Consider the following 26,868-nt stretch of genomic DNA (forward strand, 5'->3'; position numbering starts at 1 on the left):
TGCGCACGGGCTTTGTCTAGTTGAGGCGAGCGGGGGCTACTCTTTGTTGCGGTGCACGGGCTTCTCATTGCGGTCGCTTCTCTTGTTGCGAAGCACGGGCTCTAGGTGCACGGGCTTCAGTAATTGTGGCACGTGGGGTCAGTAGTTGTGGCTCATGGGCTCTAGAGCACAGGCTCAGTAGTTGTGGTGCACGAGCTTAGTTGTTCTGTGGCATGTGGGATCTTCCCGGACCAGGGCTCCAACCCGTGTCCCATGCATTGGCAGGCGGATTCTTAACCACTGCACCATCAGGGAAGCCCGAGATTAAGATTTTTAAGGGTTAAAATTGTAATATATATATAACTAAAGCTACTGGGATAATAAGGGAAACATTTTAGTATGCAAGGAAAGTAGGATGTGTGTTTTCGGCAAAAGAAGGTATGAGGAATGGAAATGCATTTTGTTAAGGGGAAAGTGATTTTGTCCCAAAGCTGGTTATTTATAAACGGGAAAGAAAAATAAGGGCTAAACTAATATAGATACAGAAAGTTGTAGAAGGTTTGTAAAAAGGGAACCCTGAGGAAATAATTTTGTGCATGGTCAGGCTGGGATTGGAATTGAATTGAATTAGGTAAAGGAATTTTGTTATTGAGGGTGGGCTGGTGCAGGACTAGAGTTTGTTTTTCCTCTCTGTGTTAAGACAACAAAGCTTTGGGCTTCCCTGGTGGAGCAGTGGTTAAGAATCCACCTGCCAGTGCAGGGGACACGGGTTCGAACCCTGGTCTGGGAAGATCCCACATGTTGCAGAGCAACTAAGCCCGTGCACCACAACTACTGAGCCTGCGCTCTAGAGCCCATGAGCCACAACCACTGAGCCCAGGTGCCACAACTACTGGAGCCCGTGTGCCCAGAGCCCATGCTCCGCAACAAGAGAAGCCACCGCAATGAGAAGCCCATGTACTGCAACAAAGAGTAGCCCCCAGGCTTCCCTGGTGGCGTAGTGGTTGAGAGTCTGCCTGCCGATGCAGCTGATATGGGTTCGTGACCCCGTCTGGGAAGATCCCACATACCGCAGAGCGGTTGGGCCCATGAGCCATGGCCGCGGAGCCTGTGCTCCGCAACGGGGGAGGCCACAACAGCGAGAGGCCCGCGTACGGCCAAAAAAACAAAAAAAACAAAAACAAAGAGCAGCCCCTGCTCGCTGCAACTAGAGAAAGCCCGCATGCAGAAACAAAGACCTAACACAGGCAAAAATAAATAAATAAATCAATAAATCTTTTTTTTAAAAAAAAAGACTAATAATTTTTTTTAAAAAGAGAACAAAGTTTTCTTGAAATGTTGAGCTACTTTTGATAATAGATTGTTTCTTTGCCTTCTAAATGATCTGTATTTTCCTTAAAAATCTTTTATTGTCACGTTGATTGAATGAACAAGTATTGTTTCACAGTGACCAAGGATCCTATTTGACTAAGTGTTTTAAAACCTTTTGAGGGACTTCCCTGGTGGTCCAGTGTTTAAGACTCTGAATGCACTGCCACTGCAGGGGGCATGGGTTCGATCCCTGGTCGGGGGAACTAAGCTCCTGCATGCCGCATGGTGGGGCCAGATAAATAAATAAATAAAAACTTTTGATATCTTTGACAAACTTCCCCAAGTCAAATTCTAAATAAAGTTATTTTGCTCTCCAGGCACCTTTGGGATGCTTCAAAAGACCCTCAAAACATCCTGAAGAGAGATATTAGACTAATTAGGTTTATTTGGTAAGTTAAATTACATGGGAAACATTGTCAAATACGTGGCCCTAACCTTTTTAGGTTATATTGTATGAGTAAATGTCATTAATACAGATATTCCAAAATGTGTAGGGAATTCCTAAAAATCTGATATGTCCTGGTATAATGTTATCAGTCATAATTCTAGTTATTACGTAAAAATGTTGTATGTCACAGAAATATCCAAGTTACTTATTAATTGCTTTGTAACCATGCCATTTTAAGTCTTTTGTCATTTATAGACAATCATTGCTTTACTCTGATGCTTTTATAAAATGAAGATCTTTAAGAAGATTCATAAAAAGAACTTTTTGACAAATATAAGTTTCTGATGACTTTTAGGTCATACCACTGAACTGCGTAAGAAATTACAAAACTCTGACAGAAAACTTTATGCCTTCATCCAGATCAACAAGAACATGGGGCTGAATTAACTGATAAATATGATTTATAATTTTATGACTTTTTTCTGAAACATACTGGCTTTTAATCTTCGTTTTCCAGAAAACCTTTCCTCTTACACTAACTATGTGTAACTATGACCTACAACAAGTTGATAAAGTTTACCTTTGTAAACAAAGATGAAACATTTATCTTTTTCTTTCTACCTGATCCCTCCAGGATTTGGCTTCTCCAACTGGTTCCCATGTGGACTTAAGGATAGGTTATTGAGACCAGATTACAGCTAGCTATGCTAATTATAGTTTAAATGTGTTCTCTCTCGTTGTTTTCAAATTATTTATACCTTGTGCCTCTCTCTGCCGTACTATGACTTGATTAATGTTACTAGCTGAATTACTTGTATCCTTATAGCCTATTTAATTTTATTTATTTATTTATTTATTTGGCCACACCACGCTGCTTGCGGGATCTTAGTGCCCCGATGAGGAATCGAACCTGTGCCCCCTGCAGTGGAAGCATGGAGTCCTAACCACTGGACCACCAGGGAATTCCCCTGTCTATTTTATAAGACTGTTTTTTCTTACATTACCCAATGTATAACCAGGGCTCTGGCAAAATTAATGATGGCTAAATGTCTTGAGGCAGTTGATCATATATATAACTCTACATACAATAATTGTAATAGTGCAATGCTAGATCTCTAGATACAGGAAAAGGGAGCAAGGGAAAAACATTTCCTGGATCATAGTAGACTACTAAGACGGGTGATCCAGAGAATTTTAGGTTATCAACAGGGACTAATTCAAAAATTAGCACATTAGGGACTTCCCTGGTGGTGCAGTGGTTAAGGATCCGCCTGCCAATGCAGGGGACAAGGGTTTGAGCCCTGGTCCGAGAAGATCCCACATGCCGCGGGGTGGCTGGGCCCATGTGCCACAACTACTGAGCCTGAGTACCACAGCTGCTGAGCCCACATGCCACAACTGCTGAAGCCTGAGTGCCTGGTGCCCGTGCTCCATAACGGGAGAGGCCACCACGGTGAGGGGCCCACACACCGCAGCAGGGAGTGGCCCCTGCTCCCCTCAACTGGAGGGGGCCCGTGTGCAGCAGCGAAGACCCAACACAGCCAAAAATAAATAATAAATAAATTTATTTTAAAAAGAAAAATTAGCACATTAAGTAGCCTATCAACAGAATTCCCACCTGATCTAGGAATGAGCCTAGATCATTGGGACAAACTGGTCATGAAATGCCTCCCAAACCTTTGTCTAATTTACGACCAAGAGGAAACGATGTGGACAAAGAATGTTGCCCACCATCAAGCCATCCACCACTGCAGCCTCCCCTCCACCCCCACCCCATGATGTGTCCTAAGGGGAATTCAGAATGGAGAAAAACACGATACTGGCCCTAGAGGGTTAAGATGCATATCAAAGGAATAATTTCAATGAGCCCAGACTCTTTCCATACATAGAAAATCGCTAAAATTATTAACTTGAGATGTCTGTTTTTGTGATTAGCAGTAATCTTCTTCTCCTGTTCATAAATGTATCCATCTATTTAATTCTTGTGTCATCATCTCAACTGCAAAGCTTTGTTGCCTGAGCCCGGAACTGGCTTTTCATCATTTGTTTCTACTTCTGGGAAGGTAAACACTGCCCTGGATGGACTTCCCTGGTGGCGCAGTGGTTAAGAAGCCACCTGCCAATGCAGGGGATACGCATTTGAGCCCTGATCCAGGAAGATCCCACATGCAGCGGAGCAACTAAGCCCGTGCGCCACAACTACTGAGCCTGAGCTCTAGAGCCCACGTGCCACAACTACTGAAGCCCACATTCCTAGAGCCTGTGCTCCTCAACAAGAGAAGCCACCGCAATGAGAAGCCTGCGCACCGCAGCGAAGAGTAGCCCCTGCTCGCTACAACTAGAGAAAGCCCGCGCACAGCAACGGAGCCCAACGCAGCCAAAAATCAATCAATTAATTAATTAATTGATTTAAAAATTCAGTCCCTCATGTCCTTTTATCACTCTCTGCCTATTCTTGGTGTACACAGCCATCTATTGGCAGCCCGTTGGGCCTACGGAGCCTGGAATAAAATCTCCCTTTCATGCTCCACAGGATCCTCTGGCAGAAGGCCCTCCTGGGGTGCAGTCGGCACCTAGCAGGGTTTCTCTTAGTTCTGCACCCTAGGGCCCCGGCTGTTCAGGCCCTTCCTTTCCTGTCCTGTTTTTCCCTTGTGGCATCACAGCCTCTCCCCTCGTTGATTGCCCGGAGGCCTATGTGTATGTCCCTTTGCAGAGAGCTGCATACCTCTTCACAAGGTAAATCCCCTGGGTTGATCGTCCAGGAGGATTTCTGGCAGCTCCCAAGCCTCTGAGTGTCCCACTTGTCCCCGAGATCTAACTGAGGGCGGGGCAGCTGCCAGCCCCTCTCCCCCCACCCCCCACCCCCAGCTTGAGGAGGCTGCATGGTGTGGCCACCTTTCGCTCCTGCTCACGTGATACCTTTGCCATTGTCCTTGCTTCTTCCTCTCAACAGTATGAGACTGAAGGACCCAGGGTTATTATTTCGATTTAGAACACAGGAGAGGCTCAGAGGTTAAACACCTTGACCCAAATCCCATGGATATGTTTTCATGGTCCCTCATCTAGAGCCTCTGAGGCCTTAGGACACTTGCAATTTTGTATCTTACTTCCCCAAATAGGACTGCTGTGCCCACCACTGTGTCCCCAGTATCTTGCCCCACTACCTGGTACACAGTAGATGCTCAATAAATGTTTGAAATAGTTAAATAAATGGATGAGTTAGAGAAAGAACATTCTTTCATTCATTCATTTATTCATTCAACAGTGGCTTGAGTGACCCTTTGATGGGTCCTGGGGATAAATGATGAATAAGATACCATCGCCACCCTTGAAGAAATCAGTCTTGTGGGGAAGATAAACTTGTAAATAGAAAGTTACAACACAATGCATAGAGTGCAGAAATGCAGGAATGTCTCATGTGCTGTATGAGAGAACAGAGGTTGTAGACTCTGCCTGGAGGGTCAGGAAGGCTCCAGGTAGGAAGGGACATGAAGGACGAGAGGCTGTGCATTTGCTGGAGTGTCGGGGGTGAGCAGGGTGAGGGCAAGGCATTCCTAGAGCCGGGGGTGACAGTGAGTCCTGCAGGGACCCGACATGCTCAGGGGTGGCCTGGGGGAGCCCTGTGTGGGCAGAACTTGAAGGCAGGCTCTTGGGCCTTTCCTTTCAGCACATAGAGGTCGGAGATCTCCCATGTGTATCCCCCAGGCTCTGGGTCCAGGAGGGTTATATCTGGGCCCAGTCTGAAGTACAGGGACCACTGACCCCCTGTCATTCTTGTTTCATGACCGGCTGCCAGAAAAACCTCTTCTGATGAGTTCCATATCTGAGCCAATTGGAAACAATCTTATGAGATTTCTTGAGCCAAAAGCTCAACTATAAGCTAAGTCCATCCTGTCTGCTCTTTCATCTTGTAATTCCACCCAACACATCATGAGGTCAGCAGGGCGCAGCTGTCCTCATGTGATCTCAGGGGGTCTCCCTTAAGCTGTTTCTCTTGTTTATTCTCCTCTTTCCCAGGGATTTAGGATAGGCTTATCTGACTTTCAGTTCCAGATGACTTTGCCTTTTCCATTTGTTGCTGTGTTTGAGTTGTAGGTGATATATTCGAGTGCACATGTGTACACAAAAGGCAGGGCGTCAGTACTCTCGGGGGCCAAGGTGGGCTGTGGGCTTCACCTGAGATGCGAAGGAACTAGGGTTGTTTACAAATAAGGACCAGAGGGAAAGGTCAATGTAATTCGTTGTGTGGGGAGCAGGAAGGAGTCACAGGTAATAACTTAGGGGCTCACTGGCTGGGATATTTCAGTTATGCCTGCAATGGAAAAGGGTTCCATATTGCAGTGACAAATAGTGACATCAGCTTAGTGGAGAAAGGCAGACCACTGTGCCTCTACAGTTGGAATAATTTTAAAATAGGAATCTAGTAATTTTGACCTAAATATGACTTCATGGATTTACTTTTTATGCTACCCATACACACAAACACACACTACGCTCACCACAGAGGACTCCTGGACCCCTCCTCTGCCGTTTTTACATCAATTTTATTCTTACTTGTATCTTTACAGAAAATGGCACAGAAATCACAGTTTTCGAAGACCTAGAAGTTATTACAGTTCCATATTTCAAACACTTCAATATCAAGTTTCTTTCTTCTGATTCTATGTACATTATTTACACACCAGGGGCTATAGTCTAACACTTCAAACCAACGGGAGACAAAGACAGGAAGAATTGGGGGGAAGGTCCATGAACAGAATGAAGAAGAAATCAACTTTTGATATGGAATTCAAATCCCAATTCACTGTCTCAGGCCTTTCTCCTGCAAGGGATCCCCTGCAAGGGTAGGTGGGATAGTAGAGGAAAATGCCATGAGGGTGAGGGGGACATGTGCCTGGCCTGGGGGTGGAAGGGGCAGCTGCAGAGAGGGCCATCAGTATGGACAGGTCCTCCCATCAGCAGACAGGAAGAAGCCCCGTCCCCTATTCCTACCCCATCACTGTCTGACTCTAGAGAACATGCACCACGGCTCACACCCAGCTGGAAGGTATGTGTGCCTGTAGCTTAGTTTGGGTCTAACACTGGCTCCTCCCTTGCTCTCCTTCTAGCCTTTTCTCATACTCTTCTTGTGATCAACTGTGATGGCTATTTATAGCCTCAGGCCCACTCCAGGAATGGCCTGGATCAAGTTGAGTCAAGATCTGTGGTTTCCTATGTGTTCATTTTACAGCTGGATTGGGTTGCTCCAAGGCAGGGCACATGCGAACCAGTAATTTGCAAGAATCTCTAGGGGGAAGGATGCCTTGCACAGCAAGTCAGGGTCACAGGCAGCATATTGGGGGGTGGGGGGGTATGGTCAGGATGCTCCAGAAACACACACCCAAGGGCCCTGGGTGGAGGATTTGGCTTCCCAAAGGTGCAGTGAGTCACAGCAGCTGTGAGAGGTGCCCCCTGGCTGCAGGGCAGAGCCTGGCCTCACAGCAGGTACCGTACACTGCCCCCTGCGGCGCTGGCACCTGTGTGGGGAGGAACGGTGGGACTGGCTGGGTGTGGAGGGTGGGTTCCTGAGGCTGACTGTGGAGGACAGGACTTGGAGGCTGGCCGAGGGGCCCAGGTTGAGACTTTCCAAGTTGAATCCGGAATCTGGGCCCCAGCGCCGGGGGCCGGCAGGGGTTGTGCCTGGGCCTTCAGGACACTACATCCTGAAGGGGATGCAGGGGAGCAGAGTTTCGCCAGGGGCTGGGGCGCTCAGGACACCGGCACTGGAGTGCAGGTCCTCCATCCCTGTCGCCGCCGGTGGGCAGTGTGTTTGCAGCAGCATCTTTGGGTCTGGGCAGAGCACAATCCACAGTGGGTGTGGTGCTGAGAAGGAGGGCGCTTTTGAGCAAGAGAACAGAGAGTAAGGGGTGGATTCGGACACGGAGAGCCGCCAAAGCATTGAGTTGAAAGCAGCTTGAGGGGGTGGTCTGGGGCGGCAAGAAGGCTTCTGAGGCAGGTCTGTTAGGAAGAGGAGGAGGGTGCTGGACAGGTCAGGACTAGATAGGGATGTCTCAGCGTGGCCCAAAACCTCAGCCAGGACTGAGTTGTGCCTGAAGTCCCCTGGGGGTCACAGAGGGCCTGTGGGGTGAGGGAGGGTGGCAGAAACCAGGCCTGGGCCCCGCCTCTGAGAACACCTCCCAGCACCACAGGCCCCGAGCGGAGCAGAGCAGAGTCCTGGGGCTGCGGTGTCTGCGCGCCCTTGACCTAAGCCATGTCCTCGAGCTGCGGCGGACTCAGCTTCTCCGCTGGCCTGTCTTCGTCCGTGGCCTCCTCCCGCTCCGGCTCCTCGCCGTTCCGGGCCAGGCTGTCGGGCCCGGACACAGTCCCCAGCACTTTGGTGCTGTGCTCCTGCGCTCTGGCTCGGAGCGCGGCGATGCTGTTCTCCCTCAGTTCCTCCTGGGACATGGCGGCCGGGGGGTCGGGACCCCGCTCCTCCGGCTCCATCTTGTCGAGCTTGGGCAGGGCCTGACGCTCCGCCTCGGGCTTCCTCCCCGACTCGGCTGCCGCCTCCAGCGACTTTTTGTGCATCCCTAAAAAGAATTGTTGGTATTCGGGTTTAGAAAAGCGCCTGGGAAAGCCATCTTGAACTGAAAACGGCAAAGATAGAGAGAGGCCAGAATTAAGGACAAGCAGAAAGCCTTACTTCATATACCGCAGTCACGCGAGTCCCAGGGGTCGGGGCCGGGGCAGCGGGAGGGGGGCCGGGGATGCGGCTGCGGACCAGCAGCGGGGCATCAGGCCTGCAGAGGGCTTCTCCCAGCTAAGTCCCTGGGCACCTGGCCCCCGGGAGTCCTGTCTGTCCCTTCCCGAGCACAGCACTTGCTCCCCGAGCCCTCCCTTTTGGGATTCCAGATCTCAGAACTCCAAGATAAGCTGGCGCTGCTGTCAGGCACAGGTCCAGATGGCAGATGGGGGAGGATGGCAGGTGGAGAGATTTAGGGGGAAGAAGTCCTTTGGGCAAAGCCAGAATGGTGGCCAAAGGGACCTAGAGGTCCCCTCAACCCCCAAGAGGGGCTGTTTCATTCACCACAACGCCAGCTCCAGCCAAGGGAAGAGGAGGATACACACCCTGGGGCAATAGCCACCCCCGGCTCACAGGACAAAAGAACCCACAGGGGGCATCTGTCCAGGATGAGAGTCCTAGGCACCCAGTAGGTGGGTGCGAGGGACAGACACCAAGCCCTGGGTGCAGCCTGCCCTCTGAGCCCCCCAAGGGAGACCGGGAGACCAGCTTTGGGCCTCTCTCCCGCCAGGCTGTTGTGGCCAGGCATCCCTGCCCCAGGGCTCTGTCCCCTCCTCCAGGGAGCCCGCTCCCCTCACCACGGGGGCAGGGCCCCAGGGAGAGTGCAGGCTCTTACCCAGCAGCCACGGGGCGCAGGAGTCCATGATGCCATCCTTGGCGGACTTGAGGATGGACTCCGGCAGGGGGATGGAGTGGCGCACCATGGCCCCGTAGAGCCCGTACTCCGCCATGACGCTGCTCCGGCCCCAGCACTTCTCCCGCTTCCTCCACTTGGCTCTTCGGTTCTGGAACCAGACCTGTAAGTGCAGACGAACAGGTCAGGGGCGTCCTGCACCAGGCAGAGGCCCTGCCCCTACCCCGCTGTGTCTGCCTGGAGTTAAGGGACCCGCCTCTTTGATTGCCAACGGCCCCATTCCCCTGTGACTTCGCTTTCTCCAGCAGGGCATCCTTACTTAAGCTCACCTACCCCGAAGTACCCCTGGGGTTCCTCCAGGCTCAGGGTGTCCAGAATGAGATACAAGTCCTCTGAGAACATGATGGGCAAAATGGTCTGTTTTTTTTTTTTTTTTTTTTTTTTTTTTTTGATCAAAGCAGTTTAAGGGTGTTGGAGTAGGGGCACCTGGACAGGGTCTAGCAGATGGGCAGTTCCGCATGTGGTCCTCAGTTTGCAGCCGAGAAGCCCGACCCTCATAGCTCTCTTGCAAGTGTTCACACCTCCAGCATACAAACAGAATCCCCTTTCTGGCTCCTGGAGGACAAAGTCCTTTCCAGTGCCTTTGGTTCAGGGCTCTGTCTCCACCAGAACTGCAGAGGCCAGAGCAGTCCTGGCAGGCGAGGTCAGTGTGGACTCAGACTGCACAGGGCTTTTCATCCAGGTGTCAGGAAGCCTGGGAATGGCTGCAAAGCAGGGCAGGGGACACTCCCAAGAGGCCTGAGTCAGCCTCCCTTCTCTGCCCTGTTCTGGCCAAGTCCTGCCCCGCCGTCACGCCGCTGACAACTTAACCCCTCCATTCACCCACTGTGCACAATTTTGGACCTAACTCTGAATGACATTTGGGGGAGCTGGGCAGCCATCCTTCAGTCAGGGAAGGAAGACAAAATTCTTCTGGTGTGAGGAGCACGTGAAGGTAGGGACCTAGGAGAGTGCGGTGGGGGACACTCTAGGGGCTGCTTCTCTGGCCCCAGAGCTGACTGGTGCGGGGTCTGAAAGAGCATGGGGTGGGCTGGGGGTATCCGCAACACTCCAGTCTGGTTTTGGGAGGAGATCCCAGGGTCCCTTTCATGCATGGAGGAGGGAGGAATTTCTTGGTCCCCCCAAGCATTTTTCCCGAGGCTTCTGGCAGCTGACAGGAGCCATAGCCAGGGACAGCTGCACTGTCCCTCAAGCAGGTGAGAGGCCCGCGGCAGACCGGGGGTCTCTGGAAGGACCCCAGGCCCATCAGCCCCCTCTGGTCCCCTCACAGCCCCTCCAGGCCCCGACCCCGGCGGCGGCGAGCCACCCAAGCGCCCCGGGAAGTGGGGGGATGGGGGAGGGCAGAGGCGGGTTCGGGGAAAATCTATTAGTTTCCTGGGCGATTTCCATTCCCTCACCTCGGCCAGGTCCCCGCCCTTCCCTCCGGGCCCCCTCTCCCGCCCCCGGCGGCGGAGGTTTCAGCTTTTGATGAAAAATTGCTCCAGCTCTATTCAGGAGGCGGCAAAAGAAGAGTCACCCCTAGGGGCAGCCCTGGGCTGATTGAAAAATAAGTTAATTTCTGTTTGAATCGATGGGCCTCAAGCACTGAAATATCACGGGAAATTAAAGCGGCTGCTCTCTCGGGAGCCGCGGCATTGACCCGCACTAATTAATGCTGGAGAGGCAGAGCGAGCCGCGCCACAAGCCGTTCCCCCTCCCCGGGGGACCCCAAACACTTCTCATTTAACTAATTAGACGGGGAAAATTGGGTGTTAATTTGTTTAGGATTTTTTCCCCTCTTCCCCAACGGCAGCTCCCTCCCCGGCCTCCTCCCCACGCGGGGGCGCGGGAAATGAATGCGGGGCTCGCCGGCAGATGGCTGCCCCGGTCACTCTGCAATCTTCTCCAACTTGATTGCTTGATTAGGTCGTTAGCACATTAAAAAAAAAATTGCTTGCCGTCTGGCGCTGGCGTGATGAGTGGGACGCGCGGCAGCGCCTGGGTAATTTATCTTTTTATACGGCAAAGAATTTGATTTCAATCTGCAGATATATGGGGAGCCTTTGACACCTGTTTAACATCTCGCCGCTGACAGCTTAACCCTTTGCTGCCTCGGCCGCGGAGAGGCCTTGGCGGGGGCTCGGAGTCCGCGAGCCCCTGCGGTTCCCACCTCCGCCGCCAGGTGGCGGAGTGAGCTCCCTGGCAGCTCCCGACAGCCCCGAGTCTGCAGTGGCGCGCGGCCGGCCACATTCAGCAGGGGGCGACCCGGCCGCACCCCCAAGGCGCCCAGAGCTCCGCGGTCACAGACTTTCTAAGGGGCTGCTTCCAGACCGCACGGTCCTCGCACACCTTTAAGTTGACCCAAATGTGTGTAACCTGTTTTGGCATTTCTTCATTTGTAAATAACTAGGAACCTCTAAAAATGGGAGAGATGCGGCTTCAGACACCCCGGGCCTCTCAGTCCTCACACTGACCCGCGCCCGCGCTGTTACAAAACGATCGCTCGTCCCTCCCTGGGCGGCGCCGCCTCCGGTGAGCCGCACCGTTGCCACCACCGCGTTTGGCACCTGCCGTCCCTGCTGGAGAGCTGCGGAGCTAATGCAAGGCCTCCCTCTGGTCTAGACCCAGACCGCACTCAGCGAACCTGGCCGAGGAACGGGTTTATGTAATTTGAAGGCTACTAGATGGCTGCGCTCCGTGCACTGAAGAGCGGAAAGCGGTGCTCCATGTGAGTTCAGGCTAACTCGGCCATCGGCCTGGCCTGGCTCTCCGGTGTGTTTAGATCTCTCCCCTGCGGCTCTGTCTGTCCCGCAGGCCCTCTGCCCTACCCAAAGCCTGAAGTTTGTCTGAGACCTCTGTCCTGTTCTACCTTCCTTCCCGTTAGCACTTAGTCGTCCTCTACAAGCACTCGTCTCAAGTTTTTTTGCACAGAGGAAAAATCTAAAAGGACTAAGCCACAGAAAGGTGTAAGTGACTTCTGGTTTCATCCACCTCACAGAGAAGACAGCAAAGAGTGAACCCCTTGGCGATGGAATTCCAAGGTGGAATTCCAAGTCTGACCACAGAGGGTTGGGAAGGCTATCTTTATGAATCTAAGTAAGCCATCTGCCTCCTGGGCAGGAGATGACCTTCCTGCTTGAATACGGTGCATTACAAAACAACAAGGCCACAAGCCCTGAACTGGAACCCATTGGCACCAGCCTCCAGAATGTTTTGGATTTTAGAAAAAATATGTGATGCATATACTACATGTTATGTAACATCCTGCGGCGGCAGCAGCAGTAGTACCCCATAGTCAAACCAGCTTTGATTTCTGCAGCAAAACATACACATATTCATAAGGGACAAATAAAGAGCATGAGGTCAGATCTGGTTTTTGCCAAGAATGAGTTCTGTTGACAAACTGATGAAAGAAGTGTCTGTTTTCCGTAAGGTTTAGAGTCAGGTATTCTGGGGACTTCCCTGGCGGTCCAGTGGTTAAGACTCCGAGCTCCCAATGCAGGGGGTGAGGGTTCAAGCCCTGATCGGGGAACTAAGATCCCACATACTGCATGGCACAGGAGAAAAATAAATAAATAAAAATAAATAGAATCAGGTATTCTGGAGAAGGGATTGTGGAGTAAACAAAAGCAGAGATGCTCACTACCACTCCCACTCCCCCCACCCCCCCAAGTGTGGATCCCTGGAAAGGTGCATTGCCCTGGCTTCCCCAGGATTCCATGAGCTTGAGAGGCGGGCAGGGCTCTCAGATGGAAACAGCATCTTTCTTGGAACACTGAAGAAGGGGGTGCAGACTTGGGATTCAGATCATCTCCGGGGCCTGTAAACAGAACCGTTTTCCTCAGTCTCCTAATTTGGACAAATGAATAACTGGTCTGCAGATCAGACTTTGCCCACAGATGCTCCAAGGGGAGTTGGTGCCAGCTGGTCGCTCAAACCAGGAGTCAGCCAGACCCTTGGTTATGGGCTCCTGGAATGCCTGGCTCTTTGAAGACCAGATGCTGCTCCAGTTTATGGAGGAAACCTGGACAGCCAAAACAATTTCTTTGTAGGACAGCTGGCAGGGAAGCTGTGGCATTGGTGCCTTGGAGGGAAGAGGACAAGGAATTAGAATTAACCCTAACCACTCTTCATATTTGCCTTTCTCTTCCCTTCCTGGAAGCAACCAGCATGTGTGCAGAACTTAAACATTTGCAAGAAGCACTGAAAGCAGCCAGTCCTGAACTGGAATTTCCCAACTGTGACAAAAATTGCTGTGTGATCCTGGGCAAGTTACTTGCTCTCTCTCTCAGTCTCAGTCCCTTCAAGCATGAAATAAGAATACCAAAAAAAAAAAAAAAAGAATACCTACTTTTCTGGGTTGTTTCAGGGATTAATGAAGTAAGTGAAAGTGCCTAAAATCAGTGTTTGTCACGCAGAAGGTGCTCAATAAAAGCTACTTATTATTATTTCAGTGGAGGCACAGAAAGTCAGTAGGAGTCTGTGCAGGGGTCAGGTTAATCAACGGCATTACCTGCCCTTCTGGCCCCCTCCACATGCTCTGCTGCAAGGCTGGACTGACAAATAATAATAATAACAACAGTAACAACTCCAGGGGGTGTGATGGGGGGGACAGAGCTAAACTTCAGGCTGTAAGGTTTTAATACAGATAGCCTCGAGTTTCCCCTCTAGGGGCCAAACAGATGCCCCTGAAACTCTCCCGAGTTTCTAACGTTTCCCAGACCCCTGAGGCTCAAATGCAAGAGACCACCCATGCAGTTGGCTACGATCAAGAGCTAGAAGACCTAGGTTGGAGACCCCTGCTCTATCTTCAACTGCCTTTGTGACTTTGGGTGCATTTCTTAACCTTTCTGAGCTTCCGATTCTTCATCTGCCCTATGATACCACTTCCTTGCAGGTTTGTTATAAAAATTCAACAGAATAGTGCATGGGAAATGCCTGGCATGTTGTAAGAACTGGAAAACGTTGGCTTGATGCTGGGCGAATTCTGGGGACAAATGTGCTATGAGATGAGGATTTGCTTTCAAGCAAATGCTCGGTGACACTTTTCCCATAAAGCCGGGTCCTCCCATCTCCCACCTTTGACATGCCTTTTCAGCATTTAGGCCCCCTTTCCTGCTTGGTCTCTTGGTTCTGGCAAGCCCACAATACTCCTTCAATCTCTCTCTCACTTTCCTGACTGCACACTTTCTGGAAGACACTGCTCCACTCTCAAGGAAGTCGGGTCCGCAACTCTTCAGGAGAGCCTGCGCTCAGGCCCCAGCAAGGACCAGAGCCCTGCCTTCCACTTCAGGGCCTCCAAGTGCCTGAGAAGCGGCCTACAAGGGACATCAAGGGTCACCAACTTGGTAGTCCCAGGGAAAGGAGAGGGGGAAGATCTTCTGGCTCAGGAAAGAGCCTGGGTTTCCTGGTGCACTTCCCTTCACAGGTGGTGCCCAGCAGCACTCAGAGAGCCCAGATAGGAGGCCTCTGGCTGTCGACAGCTGGTCTGACAGGTGCCTCCAAACCTGGCAGAGAGGGTCCCAAGAGCTCGTGCCTCCAAGGATGGACTGGACCCAGGAAAAGGCTTCTTGCCAAATGGATGCTCTTCTGCCACAGCGCACCCATCGAGCTGGCAGACAACATTGTCAGCTGTCTCTCTCCCTTTGTGGATAACCAGGACTTCTCTTGTACTCACAAGTTCCCAGCCTTGTATCCCCACAGGACTATGTGCCCAGGCCTCCTTCCCTCTGCAGTCCCTCCAGGATTGCCCCACTAAGGGAGACGTCTTGCATGATAGAAGCTCTGCACCTTCTGGCCCCTTGGCTACCCCAGGCCCTGCCCTCCAATCTTGCCCCAGGCTATCGGGCCCAGCTTTTTTTGGCCATGTGGCACTTTCCATCATATTCACTTAGCTTCTCTCCTCTCCTCTGACTGGAAGCTGATTAATCTGGGCTCATTGCTGGCGTGATTTAACGACCTCACACTCCACATCCGCTCAGCACTTCTGACAGTCAGCACACCCTTTCCAGTCCCAGCTTCAGGCCCAGAGAAGCCTGGCCTTGCTGTAGCCTCTGATGTCCACTAGGGGGCAGCTCTGCCCATGTTTCCTGGCAGCCCCATGCAGCATCCTTCCCTGAACCTCTGGACAGGTCATCCCACCAGGTTACCCAGTACTCCACTTTCTTCCACTCATATTAACCCACTTAAAACGCAGAAACTCTTTTCCTGAGCCTCTGACCCAGCATTTTTACACTGGCTACACACAATCACCTGGAGAGCTTTAAAAATGTACAGGCTCCACATCAAACCAAACCTAGCCTTGCTAGGTGTGGGGGTCTGGCACGGGTAATTTTAAAAAGCTGCAAACATCCCGGGCTGAGACACACGGAAACCCTTTCCCATCCAGGCAGCTATCTTCTAACTTCTGGAATATAATCCCCTAAAACATTCTTCCCTACCCTTGGGAGGGGACCACTTTAAAAGAGGCAGAATGGAACAGTGCTAGTCAGAGAATCCAAATCTCATCCTTCCAAACACATCAGGCTGCTAAGAGTGGAGGTGAGATTTCTCTGTTCACTTTGTGCATCCATATCTCTGCAATGGAGGCATTTTAAATAAATACAACTCTTGTCAGAAAAAAAATACAGTAAACACATAAGTGAATATCTGAATATTCTCCTATCCTACAACTCTGAGAATGAGTGACCACACAGAGGAAATAAAGTCAATCTGGAAATCCATTTCCTCTTCCCCAGGGCTGACATCCGACAGGGGCTTCCAGAATGTCATATCCTAGCGTTTCTCAGAGACACAAAAAGGACTTCGTGTCTGAGTCTGATATGATATGAAGACTGGAAATCTCTTCTTTCCCCAGCAGTGCACCTTATCCCTTCACACTCCAACCCAGAGAGATATAGAGGGAGGAAGTGCTTGCCCTCAAAGCACAAAGGCAGAGGGAATCTCCACTACTGAGGGGGCTGGTCCCTCATCACTGCAATTTGCATTAATTATTCCAGGTTCCGTAGACGGTGCTCCCTTTTCCCTCATTTGCTCTCCTGAGATAGGACTTGAGCACCGGGTTTGAATCCCAGTCCACCACTTACTTCACCTCTCAGCCCTTCAGTTTCCTCATCCAGAAAATGGGGATAAGAATAGCATCGAATTCATCTAGCTTTTGTGAGGATGTAATGAAAAAGGGCATGGAAAGCACTTAATATCTGGGACAATGCTATGTACTAATAATGCCAATAACAATACTTTTGTTAAATTATTTTAGATAATTTTTGTTATTATTAGTTCACAAATGAGTAATCTGAGGCTCAGAGTTTGATTTGCTGGTAGTGAAACAAAGATTAGAAGTAGGTGTGTCTGACTTTTCACATCTACCGTGTTCTCATTAGACATTGGACAGTAGGTCTCAGACACATCCAGGGGCTTACTTGGGTTGGTCCAGCAAAAGTGTGTGTCCCAGCTCTCCACCTGGGGCTGTCCCACTCCTCCATTACACCCACGGCAGCCCAGGGGCCCAGTGAGAGAGGTGATTCTGAGGAGGCTGCTCTCTGGGAGGGATCCCTCCTCTTCCCTTTACAGATGGCTTGGCCTCTGCCATGCCTGGTGGGTGTCAGACCAGAACTAAGATCTGGGTCCCTGATTGGATATCCAGTCCAATAACCTTTCCACTCCACCTGAGAATGTCTAACTTCAGACTTGGAGCCTCTAATAACTGCCCTTCCCCTTAAGCCTCAACACATAGACAAAGGCCTGAAAGCTGGGGGAGGGGAGGGGACTGGCTCTGAGTGGTAGGGTCCATCCTTAGATGCACTGGTTCCACTAAAATCAACATGCTGAGAGGAAATGAGGAGGAAGGGTGGCAGTGTAGTGAAGTAAGTGTTCTGGAGTCTAAAGGGACTCAGCTCTGAACTCTGGGTCTCAGGTTCCCCACCTGCAAAGTGGGCACAGTAATAGTACCTAGTCCGTCGGGAGTTCTGAGGATTCTTTGGGAGTAGAATACAGAAACTAACACAACATTGTAAAGCAATTATACTCCAATATAAATTTTTTTTTTAAAAAAAGAATATACATAAACTATCTCTGGAAGGAACCAAAGGAAACTGGTAACCCCTGGAGGGACTGCTGGTGGACCGTGGCAAGGGTGACTCATGTTTCACCCTTTTGAACTCATGTACCTGAATTCGCCCATTCAAAAAATAATTTTTTTATGAGTGAGTTTTGGGGGTTTTTAGAACAGTACCTGGTACTCAATAAATATCGGGGTTTTTTAAATAAAGAAGATTTGATACAGGTCTCCCACCTGACATCAAATCACCTCTGTTCCTCCAGCTTCAAGTCAAAGCAAAGGCTTCAAACCCAAGAGGCAGGTGGTGAATGAGTGGGCTTTAGGTGCAGCCTAAAGGGACTTTAGGTGGGTCCCTGTGTCCCCCCACTTACTAGTTATTTGGCCTTGGGCGGTTGCTGGGCCTCACTTTCCTCAGTTATAAAAGGAGGCTAATGTTCTCTCCCCCACAGGCTGTTGCCAGGATTTAATGAGATCAGAGCTCAAACCAAGTGAGCTGGGCCCATGCCGGACCCACTGGAACACACCACACACACGGCTCATCACACCTGCAGCTGCCACTGTCATCCCCATTTTACAGATGAGCAATGGGAAGCTCGGGCTGGTGAAGTAACTTATCCACAGTCACTCAGCTGGTAACTGGTGAGGCCAGGACAGTCTGGCTCCAGAGTTGGTGTCCCTAACCACTGCACCACCCTGCCTCTCCTGTGCATGTCCCATAGTTAGAACACTGGGCACATGGGAACTGCTCTGTGGGATAGAGCTGTGACTGCCACCGATAGATGTTAAGACCTTTCCCAGGCCCCTTGGTAAAACACTTGGGGGCACGGCTAGTTGACATTTAGCCAAAGAACCAGGCGGTGCTGGAAGAGCTGGAGAGATCCTTGCCTTGGTTTCTCCCATAACCGCAAATTCCACAGCCAGTCCTCACAATCCAGGGAATCAATGTACTCCACACTCTTGGCTCGTCCAGGCTGGTTCTGGTGGCTTCAGACACCACCCTGTAGATAACGCCCCCGGCGATTTTAAAAAGCCTAGAGTCTGCCAGCTGGGCATTTACAGCAATGCAGTGACAGCCGAGGGCGAGGGCGAGCTTCCCCAGATCTTTCAGACACTCCAACCCACCACCACCACCACCACAGCCAAAGGGATTTCAGGACAAGCCACCGCAAGAGACAGGCTGTTCTTTCCTACTGGTCAGTAGCATAAATGTGGGACCAACCAACAGGGAAATCGGGCAGTCTCACCTCAGCCCCGCTGCTCGTCATGACCCGCCCCCCCAACACAGGATCCAGAAGCAACACCCAGCCTGTTCCCACTGGAACTCAGCTGGGAGGGATGATGGATCCAGGCCACCATGGATAATGCGCCAAACAGATAATCTGCTTATGAATAATTGAGCTTATTGTTAGTGTCACTGTCTAAAGCCATTGGCTGAAATTCCCCATAGACTTCCAGCGGAGAGGCAGGCTCTTCTGGAAAATCAGCTCACTGCCTCGTTTCCCATTCTCTGGTTCTCCAGCGAGGGAGCGCAAGGAACCTACACACCTTCTTTGGTTCCTCTGGACTTGTCCCCTACCCGCCCCAACTCACATCACACGTGGAGACACAAAGGAGGAGGAGGTTCGGAGCAGACGGGGTTTCAGGAAGTCGGGACCCTCTCCGCCCTTTTCCAACCTGGACAGTCAACTACTCCGGGCCACTCAGGTGTCCCAATAGGAGCGGCTTTGATTAAAGTTCTTGATCCAACTAAGGCAACCCCAAAGCTTCTGGAAGTGATCCTCCACCGCATCACTTCTTCCTGCCCTGTCTGGAGAATCATCAGACTTCATCTCCTCCCGAAGAAATGATTAAGCAGTCCACTCCTGCCCAGCTAGGGGCGTCCTGGACTTGGGAGGACCCTGCCACTGATGAAAGGAGGCTGGGCGCCCAGCAGAGCTGAGGACAGCCCAGTCCAGGTCAGGGCTGGTTCCGCCACAAAACTCTCCAGCGAGGGGGAGGGGCTTAATGAGCACATTGTGGGCCAGATCTGGGAGAAGTCAAGGAGCAGGAGCCCTGGGCAGGGCCAGCTGTTGGGTTGTGAGGAGGAAGGGGGCTCAGGTAGATGGAGGTGGTGGGGAGTAGATAGGAAAGGAGGGGGCAACCTCTTCCTCATGGGGAAGCAGTGGAAGGAAGGGAGACAGATGCCCCCACCCCCCACCCCCAGCACCCAGAGAGGCCTGGGGCCACCTCCAGGTGCATGGTTTGTCTGACATACTCCTCAGGAAGCCCACAGTGCAGCAGCAGGCCTTGCCTCCTCTGCTAAGTCTCTCGTTCCCCCAGCAGCACCCATCTCACATGGTAGGTATTCAGCAAACACCTGCCTGCTTAAATGAACTGTTGTGCATGAGGACATGATTACAGGCAAGCACACACTCTGCTGAGGTGGGAGATGGGTGTCTGGGAGCCTGGGGCAGTTGATGTCCCTGAGGGTAAGGAAAGTGTGAGAGAGGGACTCAGAGCTGTTACCTGTATCCTGTCTTCGGGGAGCTCTGTTTTCATGGCCAACATCTCCCGGGCATAGACATCTGGGTAGTGGGCCTCATTGAATGCCTTCTCCAGCTCCTCTAGCTGGTAGGAGGTAAAGATTGTCCTGAGGGGAGCAAAAAAAGTCAGTCGGGACCCCCAAAATGGAAAAAGCTGTCCCACAGAGGACAGAATGGCCCTCCCCCATGGCTCCTGGATAGACCCCAAACCCAGGCTTGGCCAGCACAATCGGATGCAACCCCGCCTCCTTCCCCCCCCCCACCTCCCCCCACCCCATCCTCTGAACTCTTCTTCATTCAAGTCTAAGGGTCCACACTACCCTTTTGGTGGTGAGGAGTATTATTTCGGCCCTCCGTGACACTTTATACTAAGAATCTTCCTGGAAGTGCTTGGGGGGAAAGGGTGTTAAGACACAAATTTTAGAAAACTGCAGAAAGCCCCTCTTCTTCCAGGCACAGCGTGGAGGGCTCACCAGGTAAATAAGTGCCTCAGCCTCATCAGGACCAGCTTCCTGGGCTCCTCTCACAGACAGGAGAGTTGGTCTTTTAAATTGTACTCAGAGTTCAAAGATTCACCAGAAGGTCAAATGCAGCAGCCGCCCCAGCCCCAGCGTCTGTACAGCAGAGAACTAACTGATTCTAGCAGCCCCTCACCCTACCTCAGCACGCCTGCCCTCACCTGCCCAGACCTAAAGGCTCCTTAGAGCCTCCCGTGCAGTCTTGGGGGCAGGGAGATGGGAAAGGGGGTGCTCTGTCCCTTCCTGGGCTCAGAAGGCAAGGGTCACCTCCCCGCCATCCCACACACAGGCTCAGCCACTCACCCAGCGGGAGCCCCATTCAGGGGAGTTTCATTCAGGTCACCCTGAGAGCGCCTTCCCACACACACCCCCAGCACCCACAGAGCAGTTCACATTGACCTATTTTGAGTCATAAACTGCTTTAAGAATCCAGTAAAAGCCATATCCTCTCACCCTAGCAAATGGATATGCTCCAGTACATACAATTTTTTACCTCCAATATTAGGGGGCTCATATCCCCCTTTCTTGAATAAATACACTACACACCCACTTACAGACACAAATTCTTTTTTCAGACCTGAATTTCACCAGGTTTTAGGTGACCTTTATCCTGCACCCTCATCGACAAGATGGGGAGCAATATAGTCTGGATTTTTTCGCACTTGGACAATGGTACATTCCCTGCTTGAGCCTCCGGGATTTGGACCCTGGAACCAGCATGGGGGGGTGGTGGTTTAAAATCCCTCGCTGCTGCCCTCGCCTCACCCAGCACAAGGAAAAAGTACAAATGTCAGCCCCGTATACTCCTTGTGCTGGTGTTGGCTTTAACGACTTGGAGGATGATGCGGGGGATGTGTGAGAAAGAAAGATTCTGCTCTTTATAGAAAATGACTGGTTTGATTCTAAATTGTTTCTCCTATCCTCTTGTGGGGAACAGAATGCTTATGTATACAGAAGGTTAATTCTTCAGAATTTTGAAGATCTGCTGCTTTCTATTCCTCTCCTGCCACTTACTGAAGGGTCCCTGAACAGACAGTCAAAATAAACAATCAAAACATGCAAGTCTTTTTCAAAACTAGGAAAACTGAGGCACACAGATATCGGGGCGTGGCCAAAGCCAAAGAGGAAAGGTGATAGCAGGTCATTCAGAACCATTCAAGTGTCATTCTTTGCTTGGGAGAGCTCTCATTAAAAACAAACAAAAAACCCCAAACAAAAAAACAGACCAAAAAAACAAAACAAAACAAAAAAGAAAGGAATTAAGAAAGAAACAAAATGAAACAATGCCTCAAATCCCCCAAACTTCCCCTCATTCCTGCCTCAGAGCTAATCCACGTGTTTATGCTGATGTGCTCTCCAGGGAGTCTCCCTGCGCCCGGTACAACGTGACCCAAACCCTGCTACTGGCTTTACGCAGAACCCCAGACCCTTCAGTTTCCCATAGTAACCAGTCTACCAGAGCTGAGCCTTCCAGGAAAAGGGAAGAGGAAAATCTGAGAGATTCCGAAGGCAGCTGCTCCATCCCCACTCCCCTCTCTAACCCCTGCTAAGCCCCTTGAGTTTCTGGGTGATCAAGAGATGCTCGCCTCTCATCACCATATTCCAGGGTCTCTTACCTGAACTCCCCAAATGAGAGACGCTCAGGAAAACACATTTTTTACTAATTAAAAATTGCACCAGCCGTTCTCCTCTCTCCAATAATCTGTTCCCTTCGTGCACCAGAAATAGCCCAAAACCTAGAGCTGTTGTCCTGTCTCCTTGGGAACCCTCCAAAGCACCCAAATTTTCCCTGGTGGAGAGGGTATCAGGTGAGGATAGAGGGTTAGAAAACTTAAGCATGGACTTTCGGCCGTGGGTCAGTCAGCTCCAAGTGCTGCACAAGGAGATGCCCCCATGCAGAAGCAGTGCTCCTGGGGGTGCTTTGTCCGGGGCTCTCCCGGCTGTGGGAATCCCTCCCCCACCCCTATTCGGACAGCAGCACAGAAGCCGGTCAGCCGGACTCCAACCTGCCCTCCGGGTCCCTGTCCCTGCTGGAGGTCCCTGTCCAGGCTCCAGAGGCTGACAGGATTACCCCCACCCTCCCACCAGCATGACATGGATGCATCGGAGGTGTTTTAATGAATATTTGCAGGACGGATGAATGTAAAAAGTGACCCAGGATCAGGACTAAAAACAACGTTTCCGTTTACAATAAAACAAAACAAACAAAACAAAAACAAACAGCCGCCTGAAGGGAACAAACCGAGGTCACCAAGAAACCAAGTCAAAGTTCACCCCCATTCAAGCCAGAACCTGTTGGGGCCTGAGAGGTGAGGAAGAGCCGTTTTAAAACATGGGGGTCATTTCCGGGGGTGAAGGAAGAGAGGAACGCAGAAAAGCACCCAGAGAAAGGGTGCAAAGAGGCTGAGAACAAATTGGCGAGAAGAGGATGAGGTGGAGAGCACCCCAGGGGGAGACGTCCACCCAGCGATCGGGAACCCTGCGGGCGCTTCATCCGCACTGGGGCGGAGAGAGATCTCGGAAAACAGAGCCGGGGTAAGCGCAGGGGCAAGCAGCACCCGCAGGAAGTCAGGTCGATTTTTGGTTCTCACTCCTTTATTTGTTGAAAACCTCCTCCTACATTTGCACAAGGAGTTGGTAGCGGCTGCGGAAGGGAATGCGGGTCTGGGGTGGGGAATTACTTTTCAGGATATACCTTTCGGCACCTACTGTATTTTAAGTTTGTGCAAGTAATGTCTATTTTTAAAATATTTAAAGAAAAACAAAAACAAAAAACCCCTCACTCTTTAGTCTGCATCCTCCAAGGCAGCCCACTCCACTCCAGCGAGGGCTCGCGGGCTCCTTCAGCGCACACACTCCTCCCTCCGCATTTCACAGACAAGGAAACTGAGGCTTATGGATCACAGAGGAGCGGAAGCCATAGGAAAATCTGCCATCCATGCGGGTATCACGCTCGAGATTTTGCGACCGGTGGGCGCAGAAAGATAGGGGGTTGGCGGCGCTGACAGGGACGGCGGGAGAGGAATAGGGGCCGGGGCAGAGTGCAGAGGAACCGGCTCCGGCGGCAGGGGAGAGCCGATCTGCCCGCCCGGAGGTGTGCGTGGCTCTCCGAATGTGCCGATGCAGGGCTGACACCTGGGGGCCGCCAGCTCCTCTCTGGCTCGGGTTTAGCCCTAGTTGGGGGCTTTCCTTTCTCCCGGAGAAGCAGGAGAAAGCCTGAAACGGTGCCGCTTCCCCGGCGGACGATCAAGGTCCTCACCCGGCACGGCCGGACGCCAGGGCCCCCGGGCGGATGTCCCCAAACAACGTCCTGTCTCCCCGTCCTGGCACAGCAGCGGACCTCAGATCTAGAGCCGGCGAGATTAGGGTCCGAGAGACCCTATCCCCGAACAGGGGACGACGGCAGGGGATAGGTGAGCAGGAAGGTGACCGAAAACGCTGCAGGGGCCTTACCTGTGTCGCCGCTTCTTCCGTTTCTTGGTCTGGTTTAAAGCCGATTTGGACATTTTTCGGTCGCTGGAGGACACATCTTCAGAATCTGAAAAGCGGGCGGAGGCACGTGCGGCAGAATATGGGAGACGCGCTCCGCAGCACCCGGGCGCGTCAGGCTCCCGAAACCCGCGGGGGCCCCAGCCCGGCGGCCTCCGGGCGCAGCCGGGCCTGCTCCGTCTCCCCGAGAGCCCTCCGCGAGCTCTACCCCATCCCTAAGCCGCGGCTGTTTCCACCCACGCCGGCGCCGCAGTCCGGAGGTCGTGAACGCATTCCGTTCTGTTTCGTTCTGAGAAGCAAAGGCCCAGACACGCCTGGGCAGGGGCAGCAGGGGAGCGCGACAGCCTCCGCGGGTCGCAGGGCCCCCCGGCGGTGCCCCGGGCTCGGCGCCCTGCCCTGCGCTAGCAGCCGTGGCTCCGGGGTTCGGAAGGTGGCCCCCAGGAGCGGAGCCTGGGCGCGGAGAGCTGGACTCCGGGAAGGTCTGGGGGCTCCCGGGCACAACCGCCTTTCCGGTGCCCGCACCATGCGCCCCCCACCCCCCAGGACTGGAGAGACTGCGACGCACCACTTTTCGTTGCCCCTCCAAATAAAAATAAATTAATTAAACGAGAGCGAAAAATCGGGGAAATCGCAGAGCGCGAACCAGAGCCGGAGGGCCGAGCTGGCGGAGACGTGCGGCCGGGAAAACTGACCGCGGAGGGCGCGGCAGTGTCGTCCAGCGGTCCCGAGCCCGCGAGGCGCCGGGATCCGAGATACTATACCGCTTAGGTGGTATCTCGGATTGCGACCCCTTGGGCCGCCGCCGTGGCCGGGTTGTCTAAGCTCGTGAGGAGAAAATTAAAACCCAGCTGACCAATGCGGGAGGCTTGGAACGGAGGAAAGGAGGAAGGAAAAGACAACTTTGGACACCAGGGCTGGGGCCCGAAGCTGGCACCCGCTTCCCGGGCCGCCAACGCCCGGAACGGAATCGGGCTCTAGGAGCGCGGGTCCTCCGAGAGGCCGGGGCCGAAGTGGAGCAATGGGAGGGGACCCCCGACTGCCCCACGCGCTCCGACACCCTAAGCCTTGTTTCCAGTGGGGCCCCAATCAGGCGCCGCGGCAGAGCCGGGCCCGACACGGGGACCGGAGCACAGCTCGGCCGCCGGAAACGCGGAGGCCAAAACCCGGCCGCAGCCGGGAGCATCCTCCGAGCCCCCGCCCCGGGCGCGCCGGCTCCAGGCCCGCACTGCGACCTCTCGGCCTGGCACGAACTTTTGCGCCCGTAGGAGGCCTTGCGGTGCAAGCGAGAGTCGACGGCGTGGGGTTCCCGGCTCTCACCCCAGTCAGGCAGCCACACAGCCTCGCCCTCACCTACCCGAGCTGGCCGTCTGGCTGGTGTCCAGCGGCCCCGACGCTCTGCCCAGCGGCTGCAAGTGGACGCTCTGCGGGTCGGACAGCACTTCCAGGAAGGTGGGCTGTGCATAGAAACCGGGGAGCCCCCCGGGCCCCAGTAGCCCCATGCCGCCTACTCCTGCGGGACTGAGCACGGAGCGCGCAGCCAGCAAGTGCCCAGGGGCCAGACCGTCGAGGGCAGCCCGCGGGTGGGAGCTGGGGGGCTCCTTGTTCAAGCCCAGGATCTCCTGGATGCCAAACCCTGTGCACCTGCCCGGGGCGCCCCCCGAGGTACTCTTGGCCACTGTCTCGGCTTTGGGCTTGCTCAGCGCTTCCCCGGCTTTCCCCGTCATCTCTCAGCTCTTTGAAGGGGCTGAGACCGCAGGTCTTTTGCTCCCCCCACCCCCCCGCCGGGCTCCCCGCTTCACGAAGTTGGTCCCAGGTGCCCCCTCCGATGTCTAATGCTCTGGAGCCCCAAGGAGATTCCCCTTTTATCCAACCAGGAGGCAGCCCAAGTGGGGTCAGAGCTGAGCAGCCAATCACCGGGGCCAGGAGCGATTAGGAATTCCAAAAAGCTGGCAGCTCCCGCCGCGGGCAGCACTGAGGGGCCAGGGCGCTGGGGGCCAGGCACCGGGTGGGCTCTGCAGGACGCCCATGGGCAGGGCCCCCAGAGGCTGAGATAAGGTTCAGGGCCGTTCCAGGAGGCTGGGTGGCTAGGGATTCTGGGCAGAGCTGGCTTGGACAGTCCCTGGGGTGGAGTGGAAGCATGGGCTGAGGGCAGGTGCTAGAGACTGGGAGTCCTGCTGCCTCCATCCCTCCCTCCCTCCCTCCCTCAATCCCTCAATCCTATACAGGTTTGGCAGGGTCAAAGAAACCCAAATATGGGACCACTCCGAAAAAGGCAGAACGGGGAAGGGGCAAGTGTCCTGGGCAGGGTGTGTGGTGGCAACGGGGAGAAAGAAGCGGGTTTGAAGAGGGAGATGGGGTGGAAGAGCTCAAAGCTTGTCTCCCCAGCACAGGATACAATGCCTAGTTCAGAAGAGCTACTCAATAACTATCGCCCAATGAATGAATGAATGAATAAAGGGGTCAGGAGTAGGGGTTCCTGGAGGGAAAGAAGAGTGGTGGTGACTTCTTTTGGAGAATACCAGTGGACACCTGAACATCTTCCTAGAATAAACATGAAGGGTCTCCAACTTCCATGGAAAGATTTCATTCCTCTTCTAACCATTCACTCAACTAATATGTATTGAGCCCTTACTAGCTCTGAGCAAGGAGCTAGGGGTTCCCAGTAAATCAGATAGACAAGTCAGGGGGTCAAATGAAGAGGATGGCATTGTTGAAGTGGAGGGAAGGAGGAGGGAGAAGGGAGAGTGTGAGAGGCAATTAAAGGGTGAGCTTCTGTGCCCATTCGACGGGGATCCCTTGACTAACTCCTGTGTTGGAAGCGGCAGAAGTGCAGCCAGCTGGGCCAGTTGAAAAGTGGTGGGAGACTGCAGGGAACTTCTCTAGGCAGGCAGGACCCTCACCTGGAGAAACCTGAATTCCAAAGGTGGGCAGTGGAGCTACTGGTTCCTTGCTTTCAGGGAGGATGGCTCCCTTGGGTCCAAGTGCTAAGTGAAGGTGATTTCACACACACACACACACACACACACACACACACGTAAGTGCACCATGGACCCCGGAGTCCCTGCACTCCACCTCCTCAGCTAATTCT

The 26,868-nt window shown here is 52.8% G+C and overlaps 3 protein-coding genes across 15 annotated transcripts in view; 1 reads left to right on the forward strand and 2 right to left on the reverse strand.

Annotated features, from left to right (window-relative positions):
• ABCD4 (ATP binding cassette subfamily D member 4) overlaps window positions 1-4,969 on the forward strand; it is a 31,655-nt gene extending 26,686 nt beyond the window's left edge. For 4 of the 12 annotated variants that reach the window (XR_010839490.1, XR_010839488.1, XR_010839491.1 and 1 more), the window contains one exon: window positions 1,668-2,612. The gene's annotated coding sequence lies outside the window, so the exon portion shown is untranslated. The other 8 variants (XR_010839483.1, XR_010839484.1, XR_010839474.1 and 5 more) reach the window with 7 other exon arrangements.
• Window positions 1-26,868, reverse strand: part of LIN52 (lin-52 DREAM MuvB core complex component) — a 208,304-nt gene that overhangs the window by 24,510 nt on the left and 156,926 nt on the right. The window lies entirely within an intron of this gene.
• On the reverse strand, window positions 6,265-25,614 carry VSX2 (visual system homeobox 2). 2 transcript variants are annotated; one of them, XM_067030656.1, is made up of 5 exons: window positions 25,135-25,614; window positions 23,745-23,829; window positions 19,757-19,880; window positions 9,136-9,316; window positions 6,265-8,364 (listed from the first exon to the last, which is right to left on the reverse strand). In XM_067030656.1, exons 1-5 carry the CDS (start codon window positions 25,502-25,504, stop codon window positions 7,982-7,984), a joined length of 1,143 nt encoding a protein of 380 aa, XP_066886757.1. In that variant the 5' UTR covers window positions 25,505-25,614; the 3' UTR covers window positions 6,265-7,981. The 2 variants fall into 2 exon arrangements, with proteins under 2 accessions (XP_066886757.1, XP_058911886.1); XM_059055903.2 differs by having other exon boundaries at window positions 6,266-8,307.

Source organism: Kogia breviceps, chromosome 3 (genome assembly GCF_026419965.1).
Source record: "Kogia breviceps isolate mKogBre1 chromosome 3, mKogBre1 haplotype 1, whole genome shotgun sequence".
In the NCBI taxonomy this organism is placed as follows: domain Eukaryota; kingdom Metazoa; phylum Chordata; class Mammalia; order Artiodactyla; family Physeteridae; genus Kogia; species Kogia breviceps.

Bases quoted from the DNA above. Each gene is read 5' to 3' on its own strand.
- VSX2 (XM_067030656.1), bottom strand. From the start codon at position 25,504: ATGACGGGGAAAGCCGGGGAAGCGCTGAGCAAGCCCAAAGCCGAGACA. The intron at 23,830-25,134 runs GTAGGTGAGGGC...CCCGCTTTTCAG, and splicing joins CAGCCAGACGGCCAGCTCGG to ATTCTGAAGATGTGTCCTCC. The intron at 19,881-23,744 runs GTAAGGCCCCTG...TGCTCCCCTCAG, and splicing joins CGGAAGAAGCGGCGACACAG to GACAATCTTTACCTCCTACC.